Here is a 23,861-nt window from a genome sequence, read left to right as displayed (position 1 = left end):
CATATTTCCCGTCCTTCTGCTTTGATCCTTAAAGCATCTCTGCCGCTCTCAGATTACACACGCCACCATCACCACCTTCGTCTGAACAATCTTAATTTTTACCGTCTGATTCAGTATCCATTGGGCTATCTCGACTTCACTCTTCCGAATGATATCCATGACATTCCTTTCCACCCCCCATCGGTCCTTAGTAAAGCACACAATATTATTTTCCTTAAGCCTGCCTTCCTCGCAGCTCTTGCGGGAAGCGGCTGCCTTCGACTAATTACCCGTCTGGAGCTTGTCTTTTACTCTCCATGTCCCACCCCTCAGCGATGTTTGACTAATTTATTTATTTTTGGATAAAGTAATCCAAAAAAAAAAAAAAAAAAAAAAAAACCGCCAAAAGTCGTATTTACACATGCTATGCAATAATCTGGTTCTTTGTTTATCTATGATCCAATAACAAAATCAAGTGATGAGAGGTCTCATTCTCAAAGATGCTGACAGTTCCCTTAATGATTACCTGTATTTCATTGTTCAGACATCCTTAAAAAAGATTGAAACTAAAAAAAAAAAAAAAGTGTCTTATCAAGTACAAAGAGCTCGGTGATACTTCCACAAATAGTAGCTGATATTCTAATATATATACAGCAAGTCAATTCCTTTGTTATGTTTTTATTTTAAGGAGAAGCTCGATTGTGATATAAGCGGAGATGACCAACTGATATATTGGATCTTGTCCAGCCATCTATCTTGTGTACAATTCTAGCAAAGTGGTTACGACTGTTTATTTATTATTACTAGTAGGTCTTTGACTTGAGAACAATCTATTTGACAAATCATCTGTGAGGTGTAATCGTATACAGAGGATGATACACGCTATGCACTTATCAATGGCCTTCATCCGAATGTGCTCGCAAGTATTTTGAAATTTGTTTGTTAGAAAATCCGAAATAAGTAAATACTGTACGTTTAAACAATGAAATGGACACGTCAGAAAATCCAAAATAAGTAAATACTGTACGTTTAAACAATGAAATGGACACGAGATATGAAACTTATTTGGGGCAGCCCCTAAGGCTAAATAGCATGTAAAAACCCCTTAGGGTTCAAGGGTAATCAGGATCATGTTCTATTGGGAGAAGGGGTCAATTTTATCAGACTTTTCTTGAATACAATTGGCGATCTAATTTAAGAAAAGTTGTCAGCTATACTACTTCCACTTTTTCCTCACTTATGTTTTTCTATATAACTGTTATCAAATATACTACTCTCTCTTTTCTTTTTCTCTATCTTTATCTTCCTTTCTTACAAGTTGCTTTAGAATCATATACTCTTTAGCAGAATCAAAAGACATAACCCGAGCTTTATTACGAAGCTGAAGCTCTCATCAATTAAAAGAAGATCGACAAGTACGTATCCTTAACATTGCTTATGTCTGTTGGCAACTTGCGGTATACTGTAAACATTGTATTCATCAGAATGATAATGTATTCTCTACTTTTCTAGGCATACTTATAATACGTATAAAAGGTCTTTTTGAACTTGGGGATATTGTGGTTTATCAAATTGGAGTTTATAATGGGTTAAGTTAAGTAGAACAAAGAATTTCATTGTCGTTAATTCAAGTTGGAGTTCGGGTCTCATTAATATCTATTTACAATGAGTAATGATTTAGAGAAAGTGCGTGTTTAAAATCATTCACCTAGTAGTTTAGGTGAATACATCAAAGGTATGTAGTGATGATCACCATCGTAGCTTGAAATACCGATGCAGAGCGCTAACAAATTATCGTGCTATTTCAACAGGGAAAGAAAGCCATCAGATACTCTGTCACAAAAATTGTAGTATTTGATGGAATTGTGTGATGTAATGGCGGCTTAAAATATGTATCATATTGCTCAAGAGATTTGGGCTGGTCATGGAAGACCTAGTACATTTTGCTGTCAATCACAAAGCGCCACATCGAATGTGGTTGTCTCCCCTCGACGGGAGACTTAAAGATTCTACAGGTAAATAAGTCTACATTTTATCAAAAATATATCCAGAAATATTGTACTCAAATTCCCAATTTTTTTATTTGTTTCATCTGAAAACTAACTCAACGCTGTCTGAATCTGAACCGAAAAGACTGTAAAAAAGTGTGGATGTACACTTTGCACCTTCCTTAGTTTTTTACAACACGTTGCTCTTCAACGTTGCAATGTCCATGTCCATTTCAAGAGCCAACTCAAATGTTTTATATGAAGGATTGATAGAGGAACTCTATGAAACTGGAACGTGTAAATATATGTCAAGTTAGAAGAAAAAGCCTATGCACGACATACAGCTCAATTAACTCTTTGTATCTTATACTGACCTGCAGTAACGGACGATTTGAAGATCAACTTGTACACAGTTTTCAGAGAAACTCTACTGGAAGCCTTGCACATTATTGATACTAAATCCGGTAAGGGATAGGTTTACATTATTAAAATACATATACTCTTTGTTCTAAAAACAATTAGCTGATTATAGTCACGTTGGTGAAAAGCCAACCTTCTGGAAGAATGGTTTTCAAAGTATCAGAACCAAGTGACGGACAACAAAAGATTGATGCTCGTCGTAATTATATTTGCCTGATATACCCTCGTTATTGCTCTTGTGAATTCTTTCACCAAAATGTGATATTGGAAAAGCAAGCCATTTTGGTAAACTGTCTTCTTTTTTTTTTTTGAAAACTATATGAAAACAAAACTGATCGATGGGCTGTATATATAGTGCAAACATAGCTTAGCAGCTATTCTGGGTAACATACTAGATGAATTTGTATTAGAAGAGATGGATGATGAGGCATTTGCAGAATACTACTATGAAGCAATGATGTAGCGAACTGACGTGAAAATCATTAAGAGGGATGTATTTACTCTGGATTCTCGAACAAGCATACTCGTGTTACAGAGCATGCCTTCGTGCTCCAAGCATCTAGGGTTATCTTTTGGGTTGGCCTTTTCTTTTTTCTTTTTTTTTTTTTTCTTTGTAAAGGCGCTGATATCATTCGATATTGATGAACAACAGCGATATCAATATGCCTTTTTTATTAATGGATATACAACAGAAATTTGTGATTTTGAAAGCGGAAAAAAAAAGAGAAATCCAGTGGCGACAATCCTTAAGCCAGCAAGTTCACAGTTATCGCGTTCGATGTTAAGGCTTGTGATACAGGAAGTTAAAAAACCCTACTGTTACGCGACTTTATACGCAGCTTTGGAAATATAATTTAAAACATGCGTATAGGCTGGATATTCTTTCGCGTTGAAAAGAATGACATATCCTTTGCTGTCACTAGGACAAGAGAGTAACAGGAAGAATATAAATAAGGCAAATAGCACAATAGTACGCTGCAATTCAATAAAACAAACATCACAATGAAGCTATTTACAAATAAATCTATTTTGAATACAGATGGAGGTGAAAAAAATAAGAATTGGGATATGGATAAAAAAAAAGTTAAAAAATATATGATATTAGATAATGCAAAGTGAAATGGGATTTCCTGATGGTTGATTGTTAGTGATACATATAGCGAATTTAAATTACTCTATGGGGATGATTTATACATTTAAGCCTTGGCTTTTTGCTTTTCGGCTTCTTCTTTTTCTCTAGCTTCTTCCATAAGTGCAGTTTGATCAACGGTAAACTTGATAGCATCTACAGCAGGACGAATACGGAGATAATATTGTCCAGTCTTCAAACCCTTCTTCCAAGCATAGAAATGCATAGAAGTCAAGCGACCCAAATTGGGATTACCGATAAACAAGTTCATACTTTGACTTTGATCAATGAAAGCACCACGATCAGCTGCCATATCAATAATTGTACGCTGAGAGATTTCCCATACGGTCTTATAGAGTTCCTTGATATCAGCAGGGATTTCTTCAATGTTTTGAACGGAACCATTGTCGTTCATCAATTTGTTTTTCACTCTGTCGTTCCAGAGACCCAAATCCACAAGGTCCTTCAAAAGCCATTGGTTGACGATTTGGAATTCACCGGATAAGACACGACGCATGTAAACGTTGGAAGTGTAGGGTTCGAAACATTCGTTGAAACCGAGAATTTGTGAAGTGGAGGCAGTAGGCATGGGAGCAACTAAGAGAGAGTTACGGACACCATGCTTGGCAATGTTAGCTTTGAGAGTATCCCAATCCCATAAATCAGTAGGTGTGACATTCCACATATCGTATTGCAGGATACCCTTGGAGACAGGGGAACCTTCATAGGTACTGTAAGGACCCAGTTTTTCGGCCAATTCACAAGAGGCTTCCAAAGCAGCGTGATAAATAGTTTCGAAAATTTGTGTGTTGAGCTTTTTGGCTTCGGCAGATTCGAAGGGGTATCTCATAAGGATGAAAGCATCTGCTAAACCTTGAACACCGAGACCAACAGGACGGTGACGCATATTGGAGTTGTAAGCTTCAGGAACAGGGTAATAGTTGACCTCAATGACCTTATTCAAATTCTTTGTCAGCACTTTGGTGACTTCATGCAATTTCTGGAAATCAAAAACGCCGTTGTTGACATAGGTGGGAAGAGCCAAAGAACCCAAGTTACAGACAGCTACTTCATCAGGGCTGGAGTATTCCACAATTTCAGTACACAAGTTGGAACACTTGATGGTACCCAAGTTTTGCTGGTTACTCTTACGGTTACAAGCATCCTTGTAAAGCAAGAAGGGATTACCAGTTTCAGTTTGAGCTTCGGTGATAGCAAACCAAACCTTTTGAGCAGGCATGGTAGAACGAGCACGTCCTTCCTTTTCATAACGAGTATAGAGCTCGTCAAATTCATCACCCCAAACTTCACACAATCCAGGAGCTTCATTAGGACAGAAGAAGGACCACATTTCGTTGTTTTCAACACGTTTCATGAAGAGATCAGGAATCCAAAGAGCATAGAACATATCACGGGCTCTAATTTCGTCACGACCAAAATTCTTACGGAGATCCATGAACATGAAAAGATCAGGATGCCAGGGTTCAAGATAGATACAGAAAGCACCAGGGCGCTTATTACCACCTTGATCAACGTAACGAGCTGTATTGTTGAAAACTCTCATCATGGGCAAGAGGCCGTGAGATTCGCCGTCAGAACCAGCGATATAAGAGTCTGTAGCACGGATGTTATGCACATTCAAACCAATACCACCTGCACTCTTGGAGATCTTGGCGCAGATCTTGAGGGTTTCAAAAATACCTTCAACAGAGTCTTCCTTAGGTGTCAACAAGAAACAAGAAGACAATTGAGGACGTGGGGTACCAGCATTGAATAAAGTAGGACTGGCGTGAATGAAGTATTTTTGAGACATCAAATGGTAGGACTCAATAGCGCTGTCAATATCGTCGCCATGAATACCAACAGCCACACGCATGATCAAATGTTGGGGTCTCTCGGCAACTTTACCATCGATACGTAACAAGTAGGAACGTTCTAATGTTCTGAAACCAAAGAAGTTAAAGTTGAAATCACGATCGTAGATGATAGCTGAATTGAGACGGTCCGCGTTTTCCATAACGACTTTGTAGGTTTGATCGGAAATCATAGGTGAGTGCTTGCCATTACGAGGATTCACGTAATCATAAAGAGCTTTAACGACATCGGAAAATGCCTTATGGGTTTCTTTGTGCAAGTTGGAAACAGCGATACGAGCGGCCAAAATGGCGTAGTCAGGATGGTTGACGGTCATATAGGCGGCTGTTTCGGCAGCTAAGGTGTCGAGCATACTGGTAGTGATACCTTCGTAAACACCGGAGATTACCTTTTGAGTAACAGTAACAGGATCGACAAACTTGGTATCCAGACCATAGCAAAGCTTGTTAATTCTTGCGGTAATCTGATAATGGTATGTCAATTTGTGAAACGTTAGCTATCTACAGCAACAATCATCTCGCCTCTCTTTCTGATCGTTCTTTCTTTATATTATGAAAATACTTGCCTTATCAAATGCAACTGATTCCTTGCGACCGTCTTTTCATAGATAGAAATGAGAGGTGTTGCCATGACAATGGTATAAATATTTAGTATAGGGACGAGTGACAAAACAGAAAAGTCTGGGATTAAACGATGGAAATACTGTACCTCTTTTAATGACATACATCTTTGACTAATCAAATAATTATAGAAAAATAAAAAAGTGGAAAAAGGGAAAGAACAAGAGGAAAAGAAAAATATTTTCCAGCAATTTAAATGAAGGGAACGAGAGGGAGATGAAGAGTTTCAAAAACTGGTTGAAAAAAACGCGTAAAAAAATCGCAAGGAACGAGAAATAAACCAATATAAAAGAGGCGTTCTGCTAATCGCGATGGTTAGAGCGCGTATGTAAGTCAGCAAGGTTTTAGCTTTCGATCCCGATAATGATAAAGCATTAGAGGAAAAAGGGAATCCCATTCAGGATTTCATAGCTATTTTTCTTGTAGCCCGTGTTGCGCTCTTTTGTGCTGTAAGTTAGTTTCAGCTGAGATAGAATAAATAATCGGAACAACATACGCGCGCTTCGTTTTGACTACGCGTTTAGGAGGGGAGACTTTTTATCCATAGCAAAAGCCCGCAAACATGCCACTTTCTGACATGCAGTTGATTTAAAGTGACTGGAATGATGACAAATTAGGTACAAGTTAGTTCTTTTGAGAATTTATTCGTATGAATCAGATTTAAAATACTGTTACTCTGCTGGTAAATGATACCGACGTCTCTATAGAACATTGAACACAATGGTGCCCTTTGAACAAACCATGAATATTCGGTAAGAATGATGCTCTGTTTCCCAGTTGCAGAAATACACAGGTATCGGAAAACTGTGTCCCTGAATAAATTTGGAAACGAGGCTATGTTCCGGCGCATAAATGGCTACGACTTATGTACAAAGTTATCTATTTTGCGTTATTCATAGCTGTTCATAGTTCGTTTTGATTGAGGCATCTACTTGTTGTCCTTTTGACCGTATCTCATTTGCTTGATAGGATTTTCTGCTTCATCATTGAAGCAAAGCACAGATCTTTTTTTTTTTTTCTTCGAAAAAATCTCGTGTAACATTATTGAGACACTTTATTCCTTTCCATAATGGCTCCTGTGCGAGAACAGGAGAGAACCGAGAGAGAAGTATTTTATACGCAGCATTAAAGTCATTGTGATTTTACTTTATATTGGTTTCATAAAAATTAAATTTTCTTCCCAGGAGAGAGGCAAAAATGAAAGAAAATTCAGTTCGGCTTCATTCAGTGGGACTACAAGGTTGCCATAGCAACGGCGACATCCAATAAACATATGAATTTTAAAGATCTGATAAACGGCGACTTTTTTGATAAATCAGTTGATTGCGTTTTAGCATTCCATTCTTTTGCGTTTAAATTTTCCAGCTACGCCCTTTTTAAATTGAAATACGCCATGATACGACATTAAGAGTTGATCAATGAAATATAAGCAATAATAACTTCAGTCTAGACACAATGTTCCTTGTCAAAGTAAGCAACCCTTCTACACACCAGAAAGCTTGAGCAAAAAGCTTTTTATTTTACAAATTTATTAGAGGGAAGGGAATCTGCGAAAATGCGCTCTCTTTATGATCGGAATTAGGTAATTGCAGTGGATAAGGGTATCAATTGTCATAAAGATATGAAGCGACGATTCAATGCATACGTGCAAAAATAAGAGCCAAAAAGGCTATAAGAGCGGCTGCTACTAGCAACCAAAAAGCGATATTCGTCGATGATTTTCTTCTCAGCATTTTGCGGACAATCTGTTCATAACGTTGTCGTGCCCCTGACAAAAACCGGTCGTGAACGGAAACGCGCTCTTGTAGCTCCATCATTCGTTGCTGAATATGATGATATTGCGTGATTGAGTCAGCGAGTTGATGGTTCACATAGTCCAACATACGCTTTGATGGGCTGAAATGAACGTTGAAAGTAGAATCCATGACAGTGTCGAGAGAGACATCAAGTTCCAATAGTTGTCGAGAATATTGCTCCACTTGTTGTTTGGAGGTGTTAATCTGATTCAAATAGGTATCGATTGAAGCTAAAGTTGTTTGGGTATAGGTATGAAAATGATTGATAAGATCTGTAACAGGTCTAATGAAAAAAAAAAACCCCCCGCAATAGCGGGGCAAAAGTTAGAACTGGTGGCATTAGAGTTTATTAAACTAGATCGTTCATACATATCGGCATGGTTTGATAAACTGTCCAAAGTGATGGTTGCTATAGGAGATAGAATGCTTGATTCTGTACTTATGCTGTCAGAATCATCTAATGAGTCAACGTAGTTTTTACTATTCTTTTCGTTCTCTTGCAATTGTTGCCTATCAGACAGAATCTTTTGCTGTTTTAGCTTCACCAAGTTTATAAACATCCGCTTTTCTTTCGTAGATCTAGCTTTCAAAATCAACGTTTTATGCTTGGTTTTGAGGATAACTAAGATGTCGGAACTATCATCAACGCTATCGCTTTTACTGTAGACTGTACAAGGAGCGTGAATCCATCCTTTCTCTAGAGTATTTTTTCGCTCGTGCGCTAATACATCAGAGAGGTCTATTTTTCGTTGTTGTTTCTGTTTATGGTGGTGATGATGCTGAGAATGATGATGAGACAATTCATGCTGATCATTCCCTGCACTGCTTTTTGAATGCAGTGCTAATGTGATGGATGAAGAACGGGACAGTGAGGGGGACGGATAGGAGGAACTAGATGGTGAGATAGCTATATCTTCCTCCATTGCTATAGTAAAAGGCGCTGAAGGGTCGCAAAGAGGATGGGATTCTTCTTGGTCACTTCCAGTGGTAGATGTAGATGTAGCTAAAGTGTTGTCATTATCACTGGTGCAAGCAGCATCGCTTAAATCATCTGTTTGAATGCCACTATCATCATTGATATTAAGCTTCTTTTTCGTCATTTTCTTTCTATTGCCCTTGCTATGATCACTATGCTTTGCTGGACTATCTTCACTTTTTCGCTCTTTATCCATTGGCACTGCTTCATTTATCTCTTCTTTTGAAGAATTTAAATAAGTTTCATTTCCCAAGCGCTCTTCTTCGTTATCATCGTCTTCAATTAAACTATGTCTCCATTTCTTTATCATTTTCTGAATTTTTCTACCCGGATAGTGTTGTGATGTAAGGAGACTTGTCTGCGTTGACGTTCTAGTGAGTATTAAAGGCGTGGAAGTAGACGATTGAGATGGAGGTGATGTAGGTGATATGACAATATTAGGCTGCTGTTGTTTTTTACGACCGTTCTTTTCATTTTCATCAACGTTAGCCTTTTTGACTGTCCTATTCTGCTTCTGTTGTTGCTGATGCTGCTGACGCTGCTGATGCTGCTGTTCTTGAAGTAGCAAAGCCGAAGGTTGTCGTGGAAAGGGCGCATGATGAAAGTACAGAAATGCAAGCCGAGATCGTACAGGTAAAATGGCTATGGTTGTGTCAAGTACTCTGACGAGAACATAAGTGTGCATACCTGACCAGCGAAAAAGAAATGTATCCAGCACTTCCTTGTTGAGCTTTTTTGGAACGGCCTTAGCCTGATGTGGTTGTTTTTGCGATGAAGCCGTTCCAACTGGATGACGATGAGTTGAACGGTGATGTCGACGAGGATGTAAAGAGGATTTTTTTTTGTCGCTGGAACCTATCTCTGGTAGCCAATGTCGTCTTTGAGACATCCTTACATACGGATCATAATACATAGGGTTCATTTCGTTTTTTCTTCCAAGTGACAGGCTACTTTTAGTTCCACATATAAGAGATTTTGATGGATTGAAATCTGTCAAAAAGGCATTTTGTTCGTGAAACAATACTTTATTTGTTAATTCAAACACCGCTCAACCGATGAAGACGTTATTTGAATGTCGTTCATCGAACCCTACAGAAAAACAAACAAAATCAATAAAATGACCTAGTAATCTGGAAGGCATTGACAAAAATAACACAGCTGAGCATATGTTAAAGAAAAATTAGTTCCATGTGTAAGAGATTTGATGAATATGTATGGTGTAAAACCATTATCAGGCTATTTCGAACAACGCAACGGCCTACAGGCAACCTTTATTATCATAGAATAGAATGGTTCTTCTACTGCCATGCTGAAAAGGCTGTCTATCTTATTTGTTATGGTTTAAGGGATGATGTGCTAATAGCACAAGCTATGCTCTCAATTTTTGCTCTCAATAACAGTTTTTCACTCTCGTTTAATGTCTCATTGAGCACTTTGTTAGTAGTTCACCATTGCTATCTCTGCAATTCTTAGTATTACAAGCAATGCGCGTATTTATGCTTTGCTCTTCGAGTGAGTGAATCGCCTAGTAGCAGTACTTTTTTTTTTAAAAAAAAAAGCCCCCCTTCCTTACATTGGTATTGCTTTACTTACCTTATAGCCATTCAATATTTAACCCATTTGCTCATAGGATACGTATCACAACATTCGTTCAAAATTCGGGATTGCTTCTGTTTGAGGAAGTTCTGTGATATGGTAGAAACCGGCTAAAAAAAGTTTAAACCATCACAGAAATATGCAAATTCTTCAAAGATAGGATCAGATGGTGTAATTCATGTATAAATGAAGTATTCATGATACTTCTATATTTTTTTTTTATTGATTATCAAACAAGTAATGATTACATAACAGCGGGTAAGATATAGAATATTTTACATAAATAGATAAAAGAGTGGTATATCAAAGCCATAAAAAAAAGCAAGGGGATATCATCAAATACATAATAATGCTCAAATCAAGGGGAATGGAGTGATGGGTCTCATTGCAGTAGTATTCGTATTGATACTAGTAGCATTATAAGGTTGCTGCGAGCAAAGAGATGCTATACTTGTCGAAGAAGTAGCCGATAAAGGTGACAGAGGAGGTGAACTCATCTGTGGCTGTGGATGTGCTGGTGGGTGTTGATTTTCGAATTGATATTCAAATTTATTGACGCCAACAATGGTCCAACAAGTATAATCATCTATTTTTCCGGTTGAGCCATCCGGGGACAATTTGCAAGGTGTAAATTGAACCCAAGTGCTACTTATGTTGCTGTTGTGGTTATCTTGAGCAATGTCTTTGGCTGAGGGTGTGGTATGGGTCATGGTATTAGGAGGTGTGGGCATAACAGCACCATTCGAATTCAAAAAAAGATTGTTGGAACTGGATAGTTGTAAGGCAACTTTTTGCATTTGACTAAGTAATTCACCACTGGCATGCTGGACTATTTGACCTTTTTTCACTTTACGAATGATGAGTGGAGGGGAGCTAATGCCGGTATAAGTATCGCGCAAGATGATTTCAGTGCCATAAGTGATAAGGACAATACCTCCGTTATTTGTATTGTTGTTGTTGTTGTTGTTGTTGGTATGTGTCGCTGCAACAGTGGAACGCATTTGTTGCTGCTGTTTCAAGACAATAATTTCAAATGGCGACCAAGTATTATGTTTGGCGCATAGTTCTGTAGTTGCATAATTGTTAGGTGAGGTGGTTAGGTATTTAGTTCGGACAGTTTGTGAATTGATACGGTTATACAATGAGATAAGTGAATGATTGAATATACAAGAAATAGACATGTTTCGTGCTTTTGTAGCCGATTTCTTTGATGGTTTGGATATGATTGAAATAGGATGGCTGTGGAAGACAGTATTCATCATATCGACACGTAGATAGAATTGTTTCGTATTCATGGCGGCGGTGGTTGAAGCAGCAGAACTAGGATGAGTGGGTGATGCCGTTGAGACATAAAGGTATTTGAATTGCCCACTCGAATTTTCGTTCAAATAGGTACGCTGCTCTGCTAAAACGTTATTGTTGGCTGTGGTAGGATTCACAACAACTGACATTGACACGACTGCAGACTTTGAAGCAGTAGTATTTTTTGCTTGTGATGATAATGCCGAGGACGACATGATGACGGTGGGTGGTGGGCATAAGAATCGTCTTTCTGTACCATATGATTTCTGAGCTACAGAAGCATGGTAACAAGTGATTGTACTCTTACCGCTACTCATATTGCTACTGATGCTGGGCAAGGTTGATATACTGCTAGGCGGAGATTGAGGCGGAGGAGTTGTATAATAATATTGATGCTGTCTTCGTTTGAAAGGTGGCTCCATTGAGTCGATATGAGTATCATCCAGAATTGCTTTGATCGACATTGTATCTTCCTGTCGACTTCGCTTTGATGAAGGTAAAGGCAAGTGAATTGGCTGTGCATAGTCAATGGCACTCAAAAGAGATTCCATTGGAGTCATTTGGTAATGGTTAGTCATTGGATAGAGTAAGAAGGAAAGACAGGCAAAAAGGAAGTATAATAACCTAAAAGAAAGAAAAAAGAAGCCAAAGGTATTTATACTGAATGCACCTCCTATTTTACTTTCTGATGCGTGTAACGAAAATATTAAGGAGAGCTACAGCAAAAGAAAAAGGGAACAGAGATAAGATGCTTTTATGGTTAAAATCGATCTTATCATATGAAATTCATTGGCTGATAATCGTTCTCTTTATCATATAAGAATAAAAATTCCCAGGAGAGGAACAATATATAAGCAATCATAAAATCAAACTTTAGCTAATTATTTATATATGTCTATATACGTCAGCACTACATTGTTTTCCGTATACACTACATGATGTATCACAGGTATTTGATGATATTGAGATATACGTAAACATCCGAAAATGCTGTTTTATGTAAATATTTGTATACAACAGTCAATTGTTAATAAGATGTAGTTTATTATTAATAGGCTAGGGTCGTGTATTTAAAGTTACTACACGTTAACAAACGAAATTACCAAATAAAGAGATTGATAAGTCTAAACAATCTTATTCGCTTTTAAGATTTGACAGGGCAGCGCTTTTTCTACACATGTGAGCTTTTTCAACTGGCTGCAACTTCCTTTTATAGACTTCCTGTATGATATACTCGTGAGAATCCTTTTGGAGTACAAACAGTTACACCTATAATCTGCGCGATGAGCAATTTACAATCTACGCAACATGATTGGCTTATTCTAATTCTCACAGAATTATGAAGATATTGCGCAGACTTTTTCGGCCATCCACATGAAAGGCCGGCATACTTCCAACATGATGCTCTAAAGTGTCCATAACAAAAAAAAAAAAAAAAAAAAAAAAAAAAAATGAATGGCTAAACATTACATTCATTGACTGCAGTTTAAAGGTAGGATTCCAGATCAGTGCTTTTGATGAGGTGAAAGGTTTAGTTTCGGAAGCCATCTCTATACTTGAGTTAACCCACGACAAAGACTGTTGGTGTTGCCTACGAATCAAATTCGCATAGTAAGTGGGAGTATAAGAAAAATGGAGCCTCCTGGTTGGAGAATCTAGAGATAAACCTATTCCAACATAATTACATACATCTATGCTAGTGCATTTACCAATAAAACGATCTATATATAGTAATTGGCTTTTTCTGTTGGGTACAGTGATACAACGTCAATATGAGTACAGACCAAGAGCTAGATTACCAACGTGGAATATTCAAACAAAAAAAGGAAAAAAAAAAAAACCCAGGAAAGTTGGCAATGAAGATACACTTACTTAGAACAGTCTGTTATATATGGTAGAAATAGATCACAATAGGAAAGAAAACAAAAAGGTAATCAGTGAAGACCAAGTTATCTTCTTTTATTAAGTAGAATATTCTGATAAAGAATTGAAGAGACAAAAAACCATGTAGGAAAAAAGTACTTCTATTTATATTTGTGGATATTGTAAAAAACTTTTTCTATCGAGACTCTTTAGGTACAAGATGACCTGATGATAAAAGAAAGACATACCCAATTGTTACTGCACGGTTCATCATGCTATAGCGGTGCCTTGACCGATTGGATCAGTGAAAGGAGGTAAGTGGGTTGATCTAACTAAAGGTTCCTTTGACCCGTACTTCAGCAGTTTCATTATAACTAACGTAACGGACAGGATAAGCTATTCCTTAATTCTGCCGACGTCTACGTTTCAGTCTTATTGAATTCTGTCAGAATGTAAATGGTTAAAGTAAGGATCAACAAGTTAGAAGATAAAAGCTTAAGTAGATTAGATTTATGTATTGTGGTTTGATCTGCTAAATAAAGGTATCTGATTTTGTCAAATCCAAATACTATAATATCTTATTTCTAAATGAAGTCAATTATTCATACAATGCTGCCTCGGATATACAGATGAAATATGCTTCCGTAAAAGAAAAGAATTGTTCTAACAAGTCTATCACTCACGGTTATTTTAATCTTCATAAGGATCCATAGTCTCTTATTTCAGTATCATGTAATAACTCAAGAGTAGTATGATGTTGGATATAACACAGTCTGTTTTTTGTATCTGTTCGTGTTTCCTTTTTCCGATCGACTGTGAATCAAAGGAATTAGCAGATTTTACTGCTTTATGCATACACAGAATAGTTTAAACTCCCAAAAAAAAAAGAGCGAATCCGTGTTATAAGTTATGTGTTATGTCCAAGAAGTGAGATTGTATCCTGCAACTGTAACCATTACTTCATTTAAGAGTAATTTAAGCTTCCCTCTACGCTACAGTCTACAATTAGCTAGTTCGTAGTCCGCTTATTAACAAGCGAAAAAAGGGATATCATAAGACGTATATGGACGTTGTGTGGCTCTAACATCAATTTCCTGAAGCTGATCTATCAGTAACCATATGCGCGTCTTATGACTAAGGTTGCTGTAAGTCTTTCTTGCTACTGTAAGTCACAATTTCAAAAACTCTTAAACACGAGCTTCGTCTGCTCTATCTCTTCTTCTTCCTTCTGTACAGATTTTGATAATACTCGCAAAATGAACAAGCTTTTCGTTTTCTTTTTTACGATCTTCTGTCTTATCTTCAATGTATATGCTGGCCGTTTGGCTTATGGCATTTGCCAAACGGGCTGCAATGCTGTAGCTACCGCTTGCTATGCTGCTGCTGGCTCTACTTTTGGTACCGTTACTGCTGGTGCTGGCATACCTGCTGCTATTATGGCATGCAATGCAGCTTTGGGCGCTTGCATGGCTGCTTGTATCGCCGCTGGTTTTGCCCCCACCCCGTAAGAGTCCCAAGCGGTTGATAATTATTGATTGTACAGCTCAAGAACAAATATGTAATGAATTGAATTATGCTCTGCTAAAATTTATCTTTGTTGACAACAATTTATCCCGTACGTTGTCTGATATACGAATTTTAAAGCAAAAGTAATAGTACTTATTATTTATCAATAAAGCCTACTCGCGATTGCATAAGTTTGTCGCTAATAATCCCCTTCTGAGAAAATGGTCTGACATCATTCGACTGAATGATAGAAGATGGTTTTAATAAATGACATTGTATTCCTACTCAAGATATTACGGAGGATGGAGTGGCATTCTTCGTGGTCGCTAATCAGTTTGACGTAATTGATTGATAGTAAAAATAAGTAAAGAAAGCCATAAATAGCTGACAATCAAGTCGATCTGTAAGCCCACCATGTCCAGGAATAATATGATCAAAGTCTTTAAGACCTCCTGCGCGTTTAATAGCACTGGCGAAAAATCCAGCAAAAGGAGCAAATGTTGACGCGAATAAGGCCAAGACCACGCCATGATACCCAATATTCTTGTAAATGGCACTGTTGTCTGATGGACCCGTATGTCGGACGAGGAAGTCAATTTTAGAGAGCGCTATGGCGTTCTGTAATAAAGACAATGCAAGATAAAAAAAACCATACTTTAGCAGTCGTGACTATATATGTCGAGAAAATCGTACTCACAAGTAATCCGTAAATGACTGTTACAACAAGAGCGCCAATAAAGCCTTCCAAGGTTTTGTTCGGGCTGAGTGGTGTTAGCTTCCTTTTACCGAAATACCTGCCGCAGAAATAAGCAGCGATATCATTACAAATAACCAATGAACAAGGAAACATAAACCTAGAGTGATGGTAGACACTTAGTTTGTTTCTAGATATCAATGCATTTACGACAGTAATAAGGCATATCAAATTTGTTAAAAGGGAAGAGGGAGAAGCACGAGAAATATCTTACCAAAATAAACCACCATTCTTTACATTCTTATTAATAAGTACGGGTTGAGACAACGTGTAAACAGTACACAAATGCACCCAGCTGCTATGAAGAATGCAGGATTGAAGCTTTTGTGGTTCATTAGCCGCATCACCTAATAAGAACCATACCCAGGCAGCAAACCCTAACATAGAAAATGAATCAGCTACGTGAAGCTCATCCTTTTCCCCCTTATTTGTTGGTTACATACACGACAAGTAATGCAGAAATGTGGTGAAGAACGTCGTGGCGGGTGTAACGTTCATGATGCATTGTTTGACCAGATTCACAAATATGAAAAACAGAGTCCTGTTGCGCCCATTTGTCACATTAAATTTAGTTTATGAGAGGTCTACGTTGAAAACAATTAGCTGATTCTTACCAATCAAGAATTGCCTGTAACTTATTTCTCTGAATATGAACAGGCGTTAAAGAAACTCGTCGTAACTCCTAAAGCAAGAATATACAAATCATAAGTGACTTCCAGCTATCTTTATTCACTGCCACTTTGCAATATCTACAGGACAGTACATGGAAGACCTTTGCCTGCAAAATTGTCACAAAAATCATCAATAAAGTGTCATTCATTGTTACTAGAACTAGAATGACAAGCATGATCGTTCCAGCCAAGAGTCTCTTCAAGAACATATTAAGACTACGTATAGCTTCTTTTTTAGAGTGGTAAATTTATAGAACACAAAGACAAAAACCAAAAAGAAACAAAGAAAATGGGAAGACTACACTTGAGAGATCTATTTCTTCATACATTCTTTGCAGTGAGATTATCGGTTTTTGTCTTTTTTTTTTAGCTCAAAAATAATTCAAGTTCTATGCAAGTCGCTAACTAGCCATCAGATTACCAATCTAACTTACCATACCTCATGTATTTTATCACTTCACCAGTAACTGAGATTCTCTAGGCAGTATATTGGGAGGCAGAGAGGGAGGGAGGAGTTGCCTTTCTTCAACGTAAATCTGTTAACATGTCAAGAAGTCATAACAACACCTGTTACCTCTCAACGACCTCTAATGGCTCTCGAGCGGAGACTTATCAGTTCAATTTTGATCATGTTGCCGTAAGGTAAAAGGTAACTACCAAGTACGCAATGTCCACGTAAAGAATTTTTGATAGCTACTAAATATCAGGTGATCAGCAAGAACAATCAATTATTGTAGAAGGCTCATCTGTCAAACCAAAGAGTGCTACGGTTCAATAACATTCCAAGGCAATTGGTGCCAAAAGAAAATAATTTGGAGCTACTTTACATTATATTGAAATTGATAGTATGAGTTCCTAACAGTCGATTATATGTATAACTGACAGAATGTTTATGTAAATGGATGACGTGCTACAAGATAGAGCATACGGAAGAGAAGCTACTCAACTTCTTTGAGCCCATTTCACATGGTTGAATGGACTTCCAACCAGACCTTCAAAACAATATATCACTGCTTCCTGGAGCACACTGTGGCCCATAGATCAACCGTTGTTACGCGAATTGGGACGAGATAGCCCCCCTCATCAATACCGTCAGAAAACTGAGGACGGCTCTTTTTAGATTGGCTGTATGCACCAACCACCAAATGGATAGTTTGACTTCATAATACATTGCCTTTTTTCTTCTTTATTCTCTTGAAGAGTGTCATCATTTCCACCCCATCTGGAGCTGCCCTGGGCAATTTCGATATGTGTACCCCTTGGGCTGAAATATGTTGTCAATAAAATTTCCTTTAACCGCCTTCACCCAAAACTTTAGTGACTCACAAATTTTTTTTTTCTTTTTTTTTCAAATTCAGTTAAAGAGCAGCCTCTTCTATTCTTTACATACCTCTCCTGAATTCATAAGAAAGGTTTACTTGTCTTTTAAAGAAATCAGCTATGGACGACCTCGTTCCCATTTTCGTTAAGACCGGTTTATCCGAGCAAAAGGCGAAAGAAACCGCCAAGAACAAGAAATTAGCACCCACCTTTGAACGAGTCATCAATGAAGCCGGCATTCGCGATTCAGGTTGTGAGAAAGATTTGGGTACTTTGTTATATACTTTAGCTACTGCGGTGGCTAAGGATAAAGCTGCTGCTGAACATAAACATTTACCTTTCTTGACAAAGAAGGTATTGAATGGTGATTTAAAGACAAGTGATCAAATTACAGGTAAATGGAGGAGGTTAACTTTCTCTCCCACTTTTTCTCAATGTCACCATCTGTTGTGCAGCCTTGGTATTGACATTTGTGATTCTATCAACTATCTATAGCTGCTGTCAAGTTCTGTGAAGCAGACACAATCGAAGAAAAGGATTTCGATGAAGCCACTGGTGTTGGTAAAGTAGACAATTGAAAAGTCGAAATATGGAATTTAAAAAGAAGGAGGCAGTTTGGGGCAGAGGGAGAGCGAAATCGTTAAGGAAAGAGAACAACACAAGCTTACCAATGTTATTTCCAATTTCAATATTGGCCCCATTCTCTTCATTTTTTGACGTATTTCCATAGGCGTTGTTGTTACTCCTGAGCAAATCAAGGAAGCTGTAGAGGAATATATCAATAGTAATAAGGAAAATATCGTCAGCAATCGTTATAAAACTCTTGGCCCCACCCTTGCCAATGCCAGAAAGATTCCTTGTTTGCGTTGGGCTGATGGTGGTAAAGTTAAGAATGAAGTTGAAGCTCAATATCTTGCGCTTCTGGGCCCTAAAGATGAACGTGATGCTCCTCAAAAGAAAAAGAAAGAGCCTAAAGCGCCTGCTGCTGCTGCTGCCAAAAATGGGGATCAGAAGAAAGCAGATGCTGAAAAGGAGCCCGTTGTAGATATTTCAAAGACTTTCTTTGAAGGTGAATTAGGTAGATTACATAAACCTGGAGGAAACCCTCAAATCAAGCCAGAATTGATGGAAGAACATTTAAAGGCTACTGGCGGTAAGGTTGTTACTCGTTTCCCTCCCGAGCCTAATGGTTATCTTCACATTGGTCACGCTAAGGCTATCAATGTCAATTTCGGTTATGCCAAAGCCCACAATGGTGTCACTTATCTTCGTTATGACGATACTAACCCCGAGGCTGAAGAAGAACAATATTTCACTTCTATCTTAGAAACTGTACGTTGGCTCGGATTCGAACCTTTCAAGATCACTTATTCTAGTGATTATTTCCAAGAATTATTTGATTTGGCTGTCAAATTGATTAAAAAGGGTCTGGCCTACACTTGCCAATGTACACCTGAAGAGATCAATGCTAATCGTGGTGGTAAGGAACATGGCGAAAGAAAGGCTTGTGTCCATCGTGAAAGACCCATTGAGGAAACTTTGGATCAATTCATGAAGATGAAGGAAGGTCGTTATAAGGAAGGAGAAATCACTCTCCGTATGAAGATGGACTTGACCAACGGCAATCCTCAATTCTGGGATTTGATCGCTTATCGCGTCCTCTACACCCCTCATTTCAGAACGCACGACAAGTGGTGCATTTATCCTACCTATGATTTCACTCACTGTTTAGTCGATTCTTTCGAAAACATCACCCACTCACTCTGTACAACTGAATTCAGACAATCCAGAGAAAGTTATTATTGGTTAGTCGATGCTGTTGAAGTCTATAAGCCTGTCCAATGGGAATATGGACGTTTGAATGTCACAGGTACCATCATGTCCAAGCGTAAGATTTTGAAGATGGTCAACAACAAATATGTCAACGGTTGGGATGACCCTCGTCTTTATACTTTGGTCGGTATTCGTAGACGTGGTGTTCCTCCTGAAGCCATCAATGAATTTGTGCTTGAATTGGGCGTCACTACTAGTCAATCCACCATTGAAGTATCTCGTTTCGACAACAAGACGCGTGAATATTTAGATAGAACCGCACCTCGTTTGATGGCTATTATGGATCCTGTCCGTGTTGTCTTGACCAATGTACCCGACGATTACTATGAAGAAGTCACGGTACCTAACAAGCCTAGAGATCCTGCTATGGGTGAACACAAGGTTCCCTTCACCAAGGTCTTCTATATTGACCGCTCTGATTTCCGTGAACAAGACGCTAAGGGTTACTTCCGTTTGGCTCCCGGCAAGTCTGTTGGGCTTCTCTATACCAAACATCCTGTGCACTGTACCAACTATAAGAAGGATGCCAATGGCAATGTCATTGAAATTGAATGTCGATATGAAAATGAGGGTGAGTTTAAGAAGCCCAAAACCTATATTCACTGGGTGGCTGAATCTCCCAAGCACAATTCTCCCGTCAAATTGGATGAACTACGCATCTACGAACGTCTTTTCAAGCATGATAACCCTGAGGCTGCTGAAGGTGGTTTCTTGAACGATTTGAATGAACACTCTTTGGAAATTGTAAAGGGAGCTATTGCTGAAGTCGGTATTTATGATCATATTGCTGATTGGGTCAAGAAGACGGGTGGTAAGGACTTTGAAAGCATGCGCTGGCAATTCACCCGTACAGGTTATTTCTGTCTAGATAATAAAGACACCAAGTTGGACATTGATATGATCAAGGCTGGTAAAGTGAAGGAAGCTGTGAAAACACTCATCATCAATCGTACTGTTTCTCTTAGAGAGGACAATGAAAAGGATTAGAAGATTTCACATACAATATATATATAGGAAGCTTTTTTTTTTTTTTGTTTTTGTATTGTTTGTGTATTCTAAATTTCATCTCATTCTCTTGTAATAAAAGCTTACCTAACGAATATTGCATTTGTACTATACAATAACAGTCTTTGGTTCTATGATGCTGCTATTTGACAACGAATAATGGGCCGTTCCAATAATGAATAGCTGGCTAAGATGATCGGTTGGTCGAGTTTAAGCGTGATACATGCATAGCATGTGTGTCAATGGGCACGCGGAACGTAAAGCTTCCACGGAACGGTCTGGGTTTTTCTTTGGTAGGTCTCGAAATAAGGACGTTAACCGTTGCAGAACAGGAGCTTACCGGTGTAAAGTTGATAAGAACAGATTGATGTACGCCAAAAGACTAGCTGCTAAGTTGGGAAGCGTAGGAATTAAATGCCTTTAGTGCTGCGTGTGTGTGTGTGTGTGTGTGTTGTGTGTGTATGTTTTTTCATTAATGCATAACAACAGTACCATGCATTCTTGGCTTTCTCAACTTCTTATACAGTTATATCAAAAACGTGTTCTCTTTAATCTACATTCTCAACCTTTGCATAACCGCTAAACCAAACAAATAATAATAGCCTAAATATGGTAGATACCGATTATGTGAATGAGTTTAGGGCTTCTTTATACCGAATTTGTTGGTTTTCGACGTGCTCAAATACCGTAAATAACTCTATTTCCCTCGGCATTGAGGAGAAAGGCAAGAAGAGAATGAACGATTGAGTAACGAGAGTAGGAGAAGCTAATTCAATGAATGGAGACGCGCTCTTTTTTCATTTATTACAGATCGACCAAAGTATATCTCTTCCATGAATCTATTGATAGGCTCCTTTGGAAATTAGGGAGGTTGTGTTTAATTACCTTTTCCGATATAGGATGGGCGAAAAAAGAAATAAGCACAGTCTTCACAACTTTAAGGTAATCAGAGTGCTTAGTAAAGATGTAGCGACTCCTATAATGACTACCGAGCATATATTACTTTCATTATATTATAAGCACGAGTTTTAAAAGAAGCGATCAATTAGCAGGGAGTAACATTTATGGAGTAAGTTTTAAGTCGCAGTAAATGTTTGCTTCGTAGCTTCTGTTAGGTCCACACTATATTGTCTATAGAAAAACATACTGAATTGGTATTGAAAGAGGCAACAATCAATCTTTATTATTGTCAACAAAATTGCTCTTATTTACAACCTTAATTTTTTGCCATCCAATTTACGTATCAAGCAGCTACTTTCAAAGACATAAGCTTTCAATATTTACTATCCATACTGTCTATAAGACTGCGTATGTATAGAGTTCTTACATGCATGAACCGTAACCAAATATTCATTTAGCTTGATGCTACGGATATTCAAACAACCGAATGGTAGCTATTTAGTTTAACCGAGCCCTATTTCTCGTTCGATATCCTTGAATAAAATTCACGGTATGTTTGGATGGTTTGGGATGATGCAATTTTAACCGAAAGGTGTTACGAATTTGCTTCTTGATTATGGTACCAACATTTTCTGAATGAAATGATAGCCATGTATGTTTTACTAATTACTGGAAAGTGCCTAGAGAAAACAGAATAAATTGCTGGTTTGTCACTGCGTGAAATGCTTATTGAAGAAAGCTTAAAAATATTTTGGAATAGGGGCATTTTCTTTTTTTCTGTGTCTAATGAAGAGTATGTGGGTTGATCTATTTTATTTTTTTTTTTTTTTTTTTTTCTTTTAAGCTGCAGCACAAAAGTAGAATAAAATGTGGTTTCCCCACCGTTTCCAGGAATATCAAAACGTCTTTATGACAACTGTAGCCAAGCCGAAAAAGAATATCAAGCCATAAAATGCTTAAATTCTACGTTTTAAACGAGATCTTATGACTGATCTATGACGAATTTGTGGATTCTGTACTACGAGAAAGTTAACAACGTGGCGCATTCGATTGCAATAGCTTCAGGTTCTTTGTTATCTTGAAATCAACGTGTAAAAGCAATTTGGACCCTAAAAAAAAATCTATAATAAAGTAGCTTTTTACTCCTAGTTTTTCTTTTACTGTGTTCGTGGATCACATAAATAAATAGACTTCTGATCTAATGATTACTATCTCTTTATCTTTTCTTTTGCTTAACGTTCTCATACATTTCTGATACAATCCCTTCCCTTTCGTTCAATATCCTACCACGCCAAATAGATAAAAAAAAGTACTTTTTGGTTTATATACCTTTTACATACCATACAACATTCCCCCCACCTAATCACACACCATCACTAATACCAACATCAGCAAACAAGAAGAAATGACTGGATTCATTTTAGTTGCCAATTCTGGAAAAAAAATCTCTCTAGAACACGCTTCTCATCCTTGTCCAAAATGTAAAAACCAAAGCTCTGTACAATTGACAAGGTCTGAAAAATCGTTGATTGTTTTGAACAAACGCATTACGGACAATTCAACTGTACGATACGAATGTTCACAGTGTAAATGGAAAAATCAAATGCTACCTTACGATGACAATACCACATCCGCCAGTATCGTCATATCTCCACTCACACCTTCCAGCACGGCTACCACCACAGCGTCAGGTTCCTTCATCAATGGAAGAGAATCGATTTCTGCCGACTATTCGAGTCATTCCTCTTCCATAGCAGTAGACGATGAATATCATTTTTTAATGAACGGAACTAGCAGTAGCCACCACCAGTATCATTCTTATTACCACACTTCGATACCGTCTACTTCCTCGGCCTCCACCACTCTACAATCAAGGTCTCCCTTATTATAATATCAACTCTCAACTATCATTTGATCAAAAGGAAAGAAAAAAACACCTCCTCGTTTTTACAATAAGGAGCTTTTTTTTTTCATCCTTTTCTGTATACATAGATTTGACTTTAGAAGCATTGAGTGTAGCGCCCCTCCCTATAATTAGTCATTCTCCAACATAAAATCTATTGAAGAGACCGAACAACATAGCCTCTTTTTTAGACACTTGGTTTGACGTTAATTAGTAGCATTTGCATTTTATTATTTGATCTTTCATTGTTCACCATATCGTTATCATACTAGAATCGTTTCATTTCATTTCATTTCCAATGATGAATAATAAAAAGAAGAAACACAAACAAAGTTATCTCTAATTGTCCATTCCTTCGTGCTTAATATCAGTTGTTAAACGTATCACTCTTTTGAAATGATAGAAATAACGCTCCTGGAAATAGT

The 23,861-nt window shown here is 37.8% G+C and overlaps 8 protein-coding genes across 8 annotated transcripts; 4 read left to right on the top strand and 4 right to left on the bottom strand.

Annotated features, from left to right (window-relative positions):
* Positions 1-2,191: 2,191 nt before the first annotated feature.
* BDF20DRAFT_909933 (uncharacterized protein) lies at positions 2,192-2,850 on the top strand (the record flags this gene model as incomplete). The annotated part of the gene is made up of 4 exons (XM_053083650.1): positions 2,192-2,264; positions 2,348-2,431; positions 2,500-2,672; positions 2,743-2,850. The coding sequence occupies 4 exons, from the start codon at positions 2,192-2,194 to the stop codon at positions 2,848-2,850; spliced, it is 438 nt and encodes a 145-aa protein (XP_052938659.1).
* Positions 2,851-3,434: 584 nt separating this feature from the next.
* On the bottom strand, positions 3,435-6,190 carry BDF20DRAFT_951617 (ribonucleoside-diphosphate reductase large chain). The gene is made up of 3 exons (XM_053084878.1): positions 6,100-6,190; positions 5,957-5,988; positions 3,435-5,854 (listed from the first exon to the last, which is right to left on the bottom strand). The coding sequence occupies exons 1-3, from the start codon at positions 6,116-6,118 to the stop codon at positions 3,584-3,586; spliced, it is 2,322 nt and encodes a 773-aa protein (XP_052938658.1). The 5' UTR covers positions 6,119-6,190; the 3' UTR covers positions 3,435-3,583.
* A 1,282-nt stretch (positions 6,191-7,472) lies between these two features.
* Positions 7,473-9,866, bottom strand: BDF20DRAFT_849216 (uncharacterized protein). Its single transcript, XM_053079898.1, has 2 exons — positions 8,177-9,866; positions 7,473-8,090 (listed from the first exon to the last, which is right to left on the bottom strand). Exons 1-2 carry the CDS (start codon positions 9,703-9,705, stop codon positions 7,646-7,648), a joined length of 1,974 nt encoding a protein of 657 aa, XP_052938657.1. The 5' UTR covers positions 9,706-9,866; the 3' UTR covers positions 7,473-7,645.
* An 866-nt stretch (positions 9,867-10,732) lies between these two features.
* BDF20DRAFT_909931 (beta-trefoil DNA-binding domain-containing protein) lies at positions 10,733-12,259 on the bottom strand (the record flags this gene model as incomplete). The annotated part of the gene is made up of 1 exon (XM_053083649.1): positions 10,733-12,259. One exon carries the CDS (start codon positions 12,257-12,259, stop codon positions 10,733-10,735), a length of 1,527 nt encoding a protein of 508 aa, XP_052938656.1.
* A 2,541-nt stretch (positions 12,260-14,800) lies between these two features.
* BDF20DRAFT_814749 (uncharacterized protein) lies at positions 14,801-15,052 on the top strand (the record flags this gene model as incomplete). Its single annotated transcript, XM_053077012.1, has 1 exon — positions 14,801-15,052. The coding sequence occupies one exon, from the start codon at positions 14,801-14,803 to the stop codon at positions 15,050-15,052; it is 252 nt and encodes an 83-aa protein (XP_052938655.1).
* Positions 15,053-15,249: 197 nt separating this feature from the next.
* BDF20DRAFT_849210 (phosphatidate cytidylyltransferase) lies at positions 15,250-15,904 on the bottom strand. The gene is made up of 2 exons (XM_053079897.1): positions 15,748-15,904; positions 15,250-15,668 (listed from the first exon to the last, which is right to left on the bottom strand). The coding sequence occupies exons 1-2, from the start codon at positions 15,898-15,900 to the stop codon at positions 15,381-15,383; spliced, it is 441 nt and encodes a 146-aa protein (XP_052938654.1). The 5' UTR covers positions 15,901-15,904; the 3' UTR covers positions 15,250-15,380.
* Positions 15,905-17,870: 1,966 nt separating this feature from the next.
* Positions 17,871-20,782, top strand: BDF20DRAFT_849205 (tRNA synthetases class I, catalytic domain-containing protein). Its single transcript, XM_053079896.1, has 3 exons — positions 17,871-18,189; positions 18,291-18,356; positions 18,526-20,782. The coding sequence occupies exons 1-3, from the start codon at positions 17,916-17,918 to the stop codon at positions 20,613-20,615; spliced, it is 2,430 nt and encodes an 809-aa protein (XP_052938653.1). The 5' UTR covers positions 17,871-17,915; the 3' UTR covers positions 20,616-20,782.
* Positions 20,783-22,938: 2,156 nt separating this feature from the next.
* On the top strand, positions 22,939-23,145 carry BDF20DRAFT_803334 (uncharacterized protein; the record flags this gene model as incomplete). Its single annotated transcript, XM_053076435.1, has 1 exon — positions 22,939-23,145. A coding segment is annotated over one exon (207 nt), but the record flags the coding sequence as incomplete, so codon positions are not given.
* Between the last annotated feature and the right edge of the window lie 716 nt (positions 23,146-23,861).

This window comes from Mycotypha africana (assembly GCF_025528875.1).
Source record: "Mycotypha africana strain NRRL 2978 chromosome Unknown BDF20scaffold_2, whole genome shotgun sequence".
NCBI classification, from domain to species: Eukaryota; Fungi; Mucoromycota; class Mucoromycetes; order Mucorales; family Mycotyphaceae; genus Mycotypha; species Mycotypha africana.
Note: the sequence above shows the minus strand (reverse complement) of the source record. Positions and strands in the feature narration are given on the sequence as shown.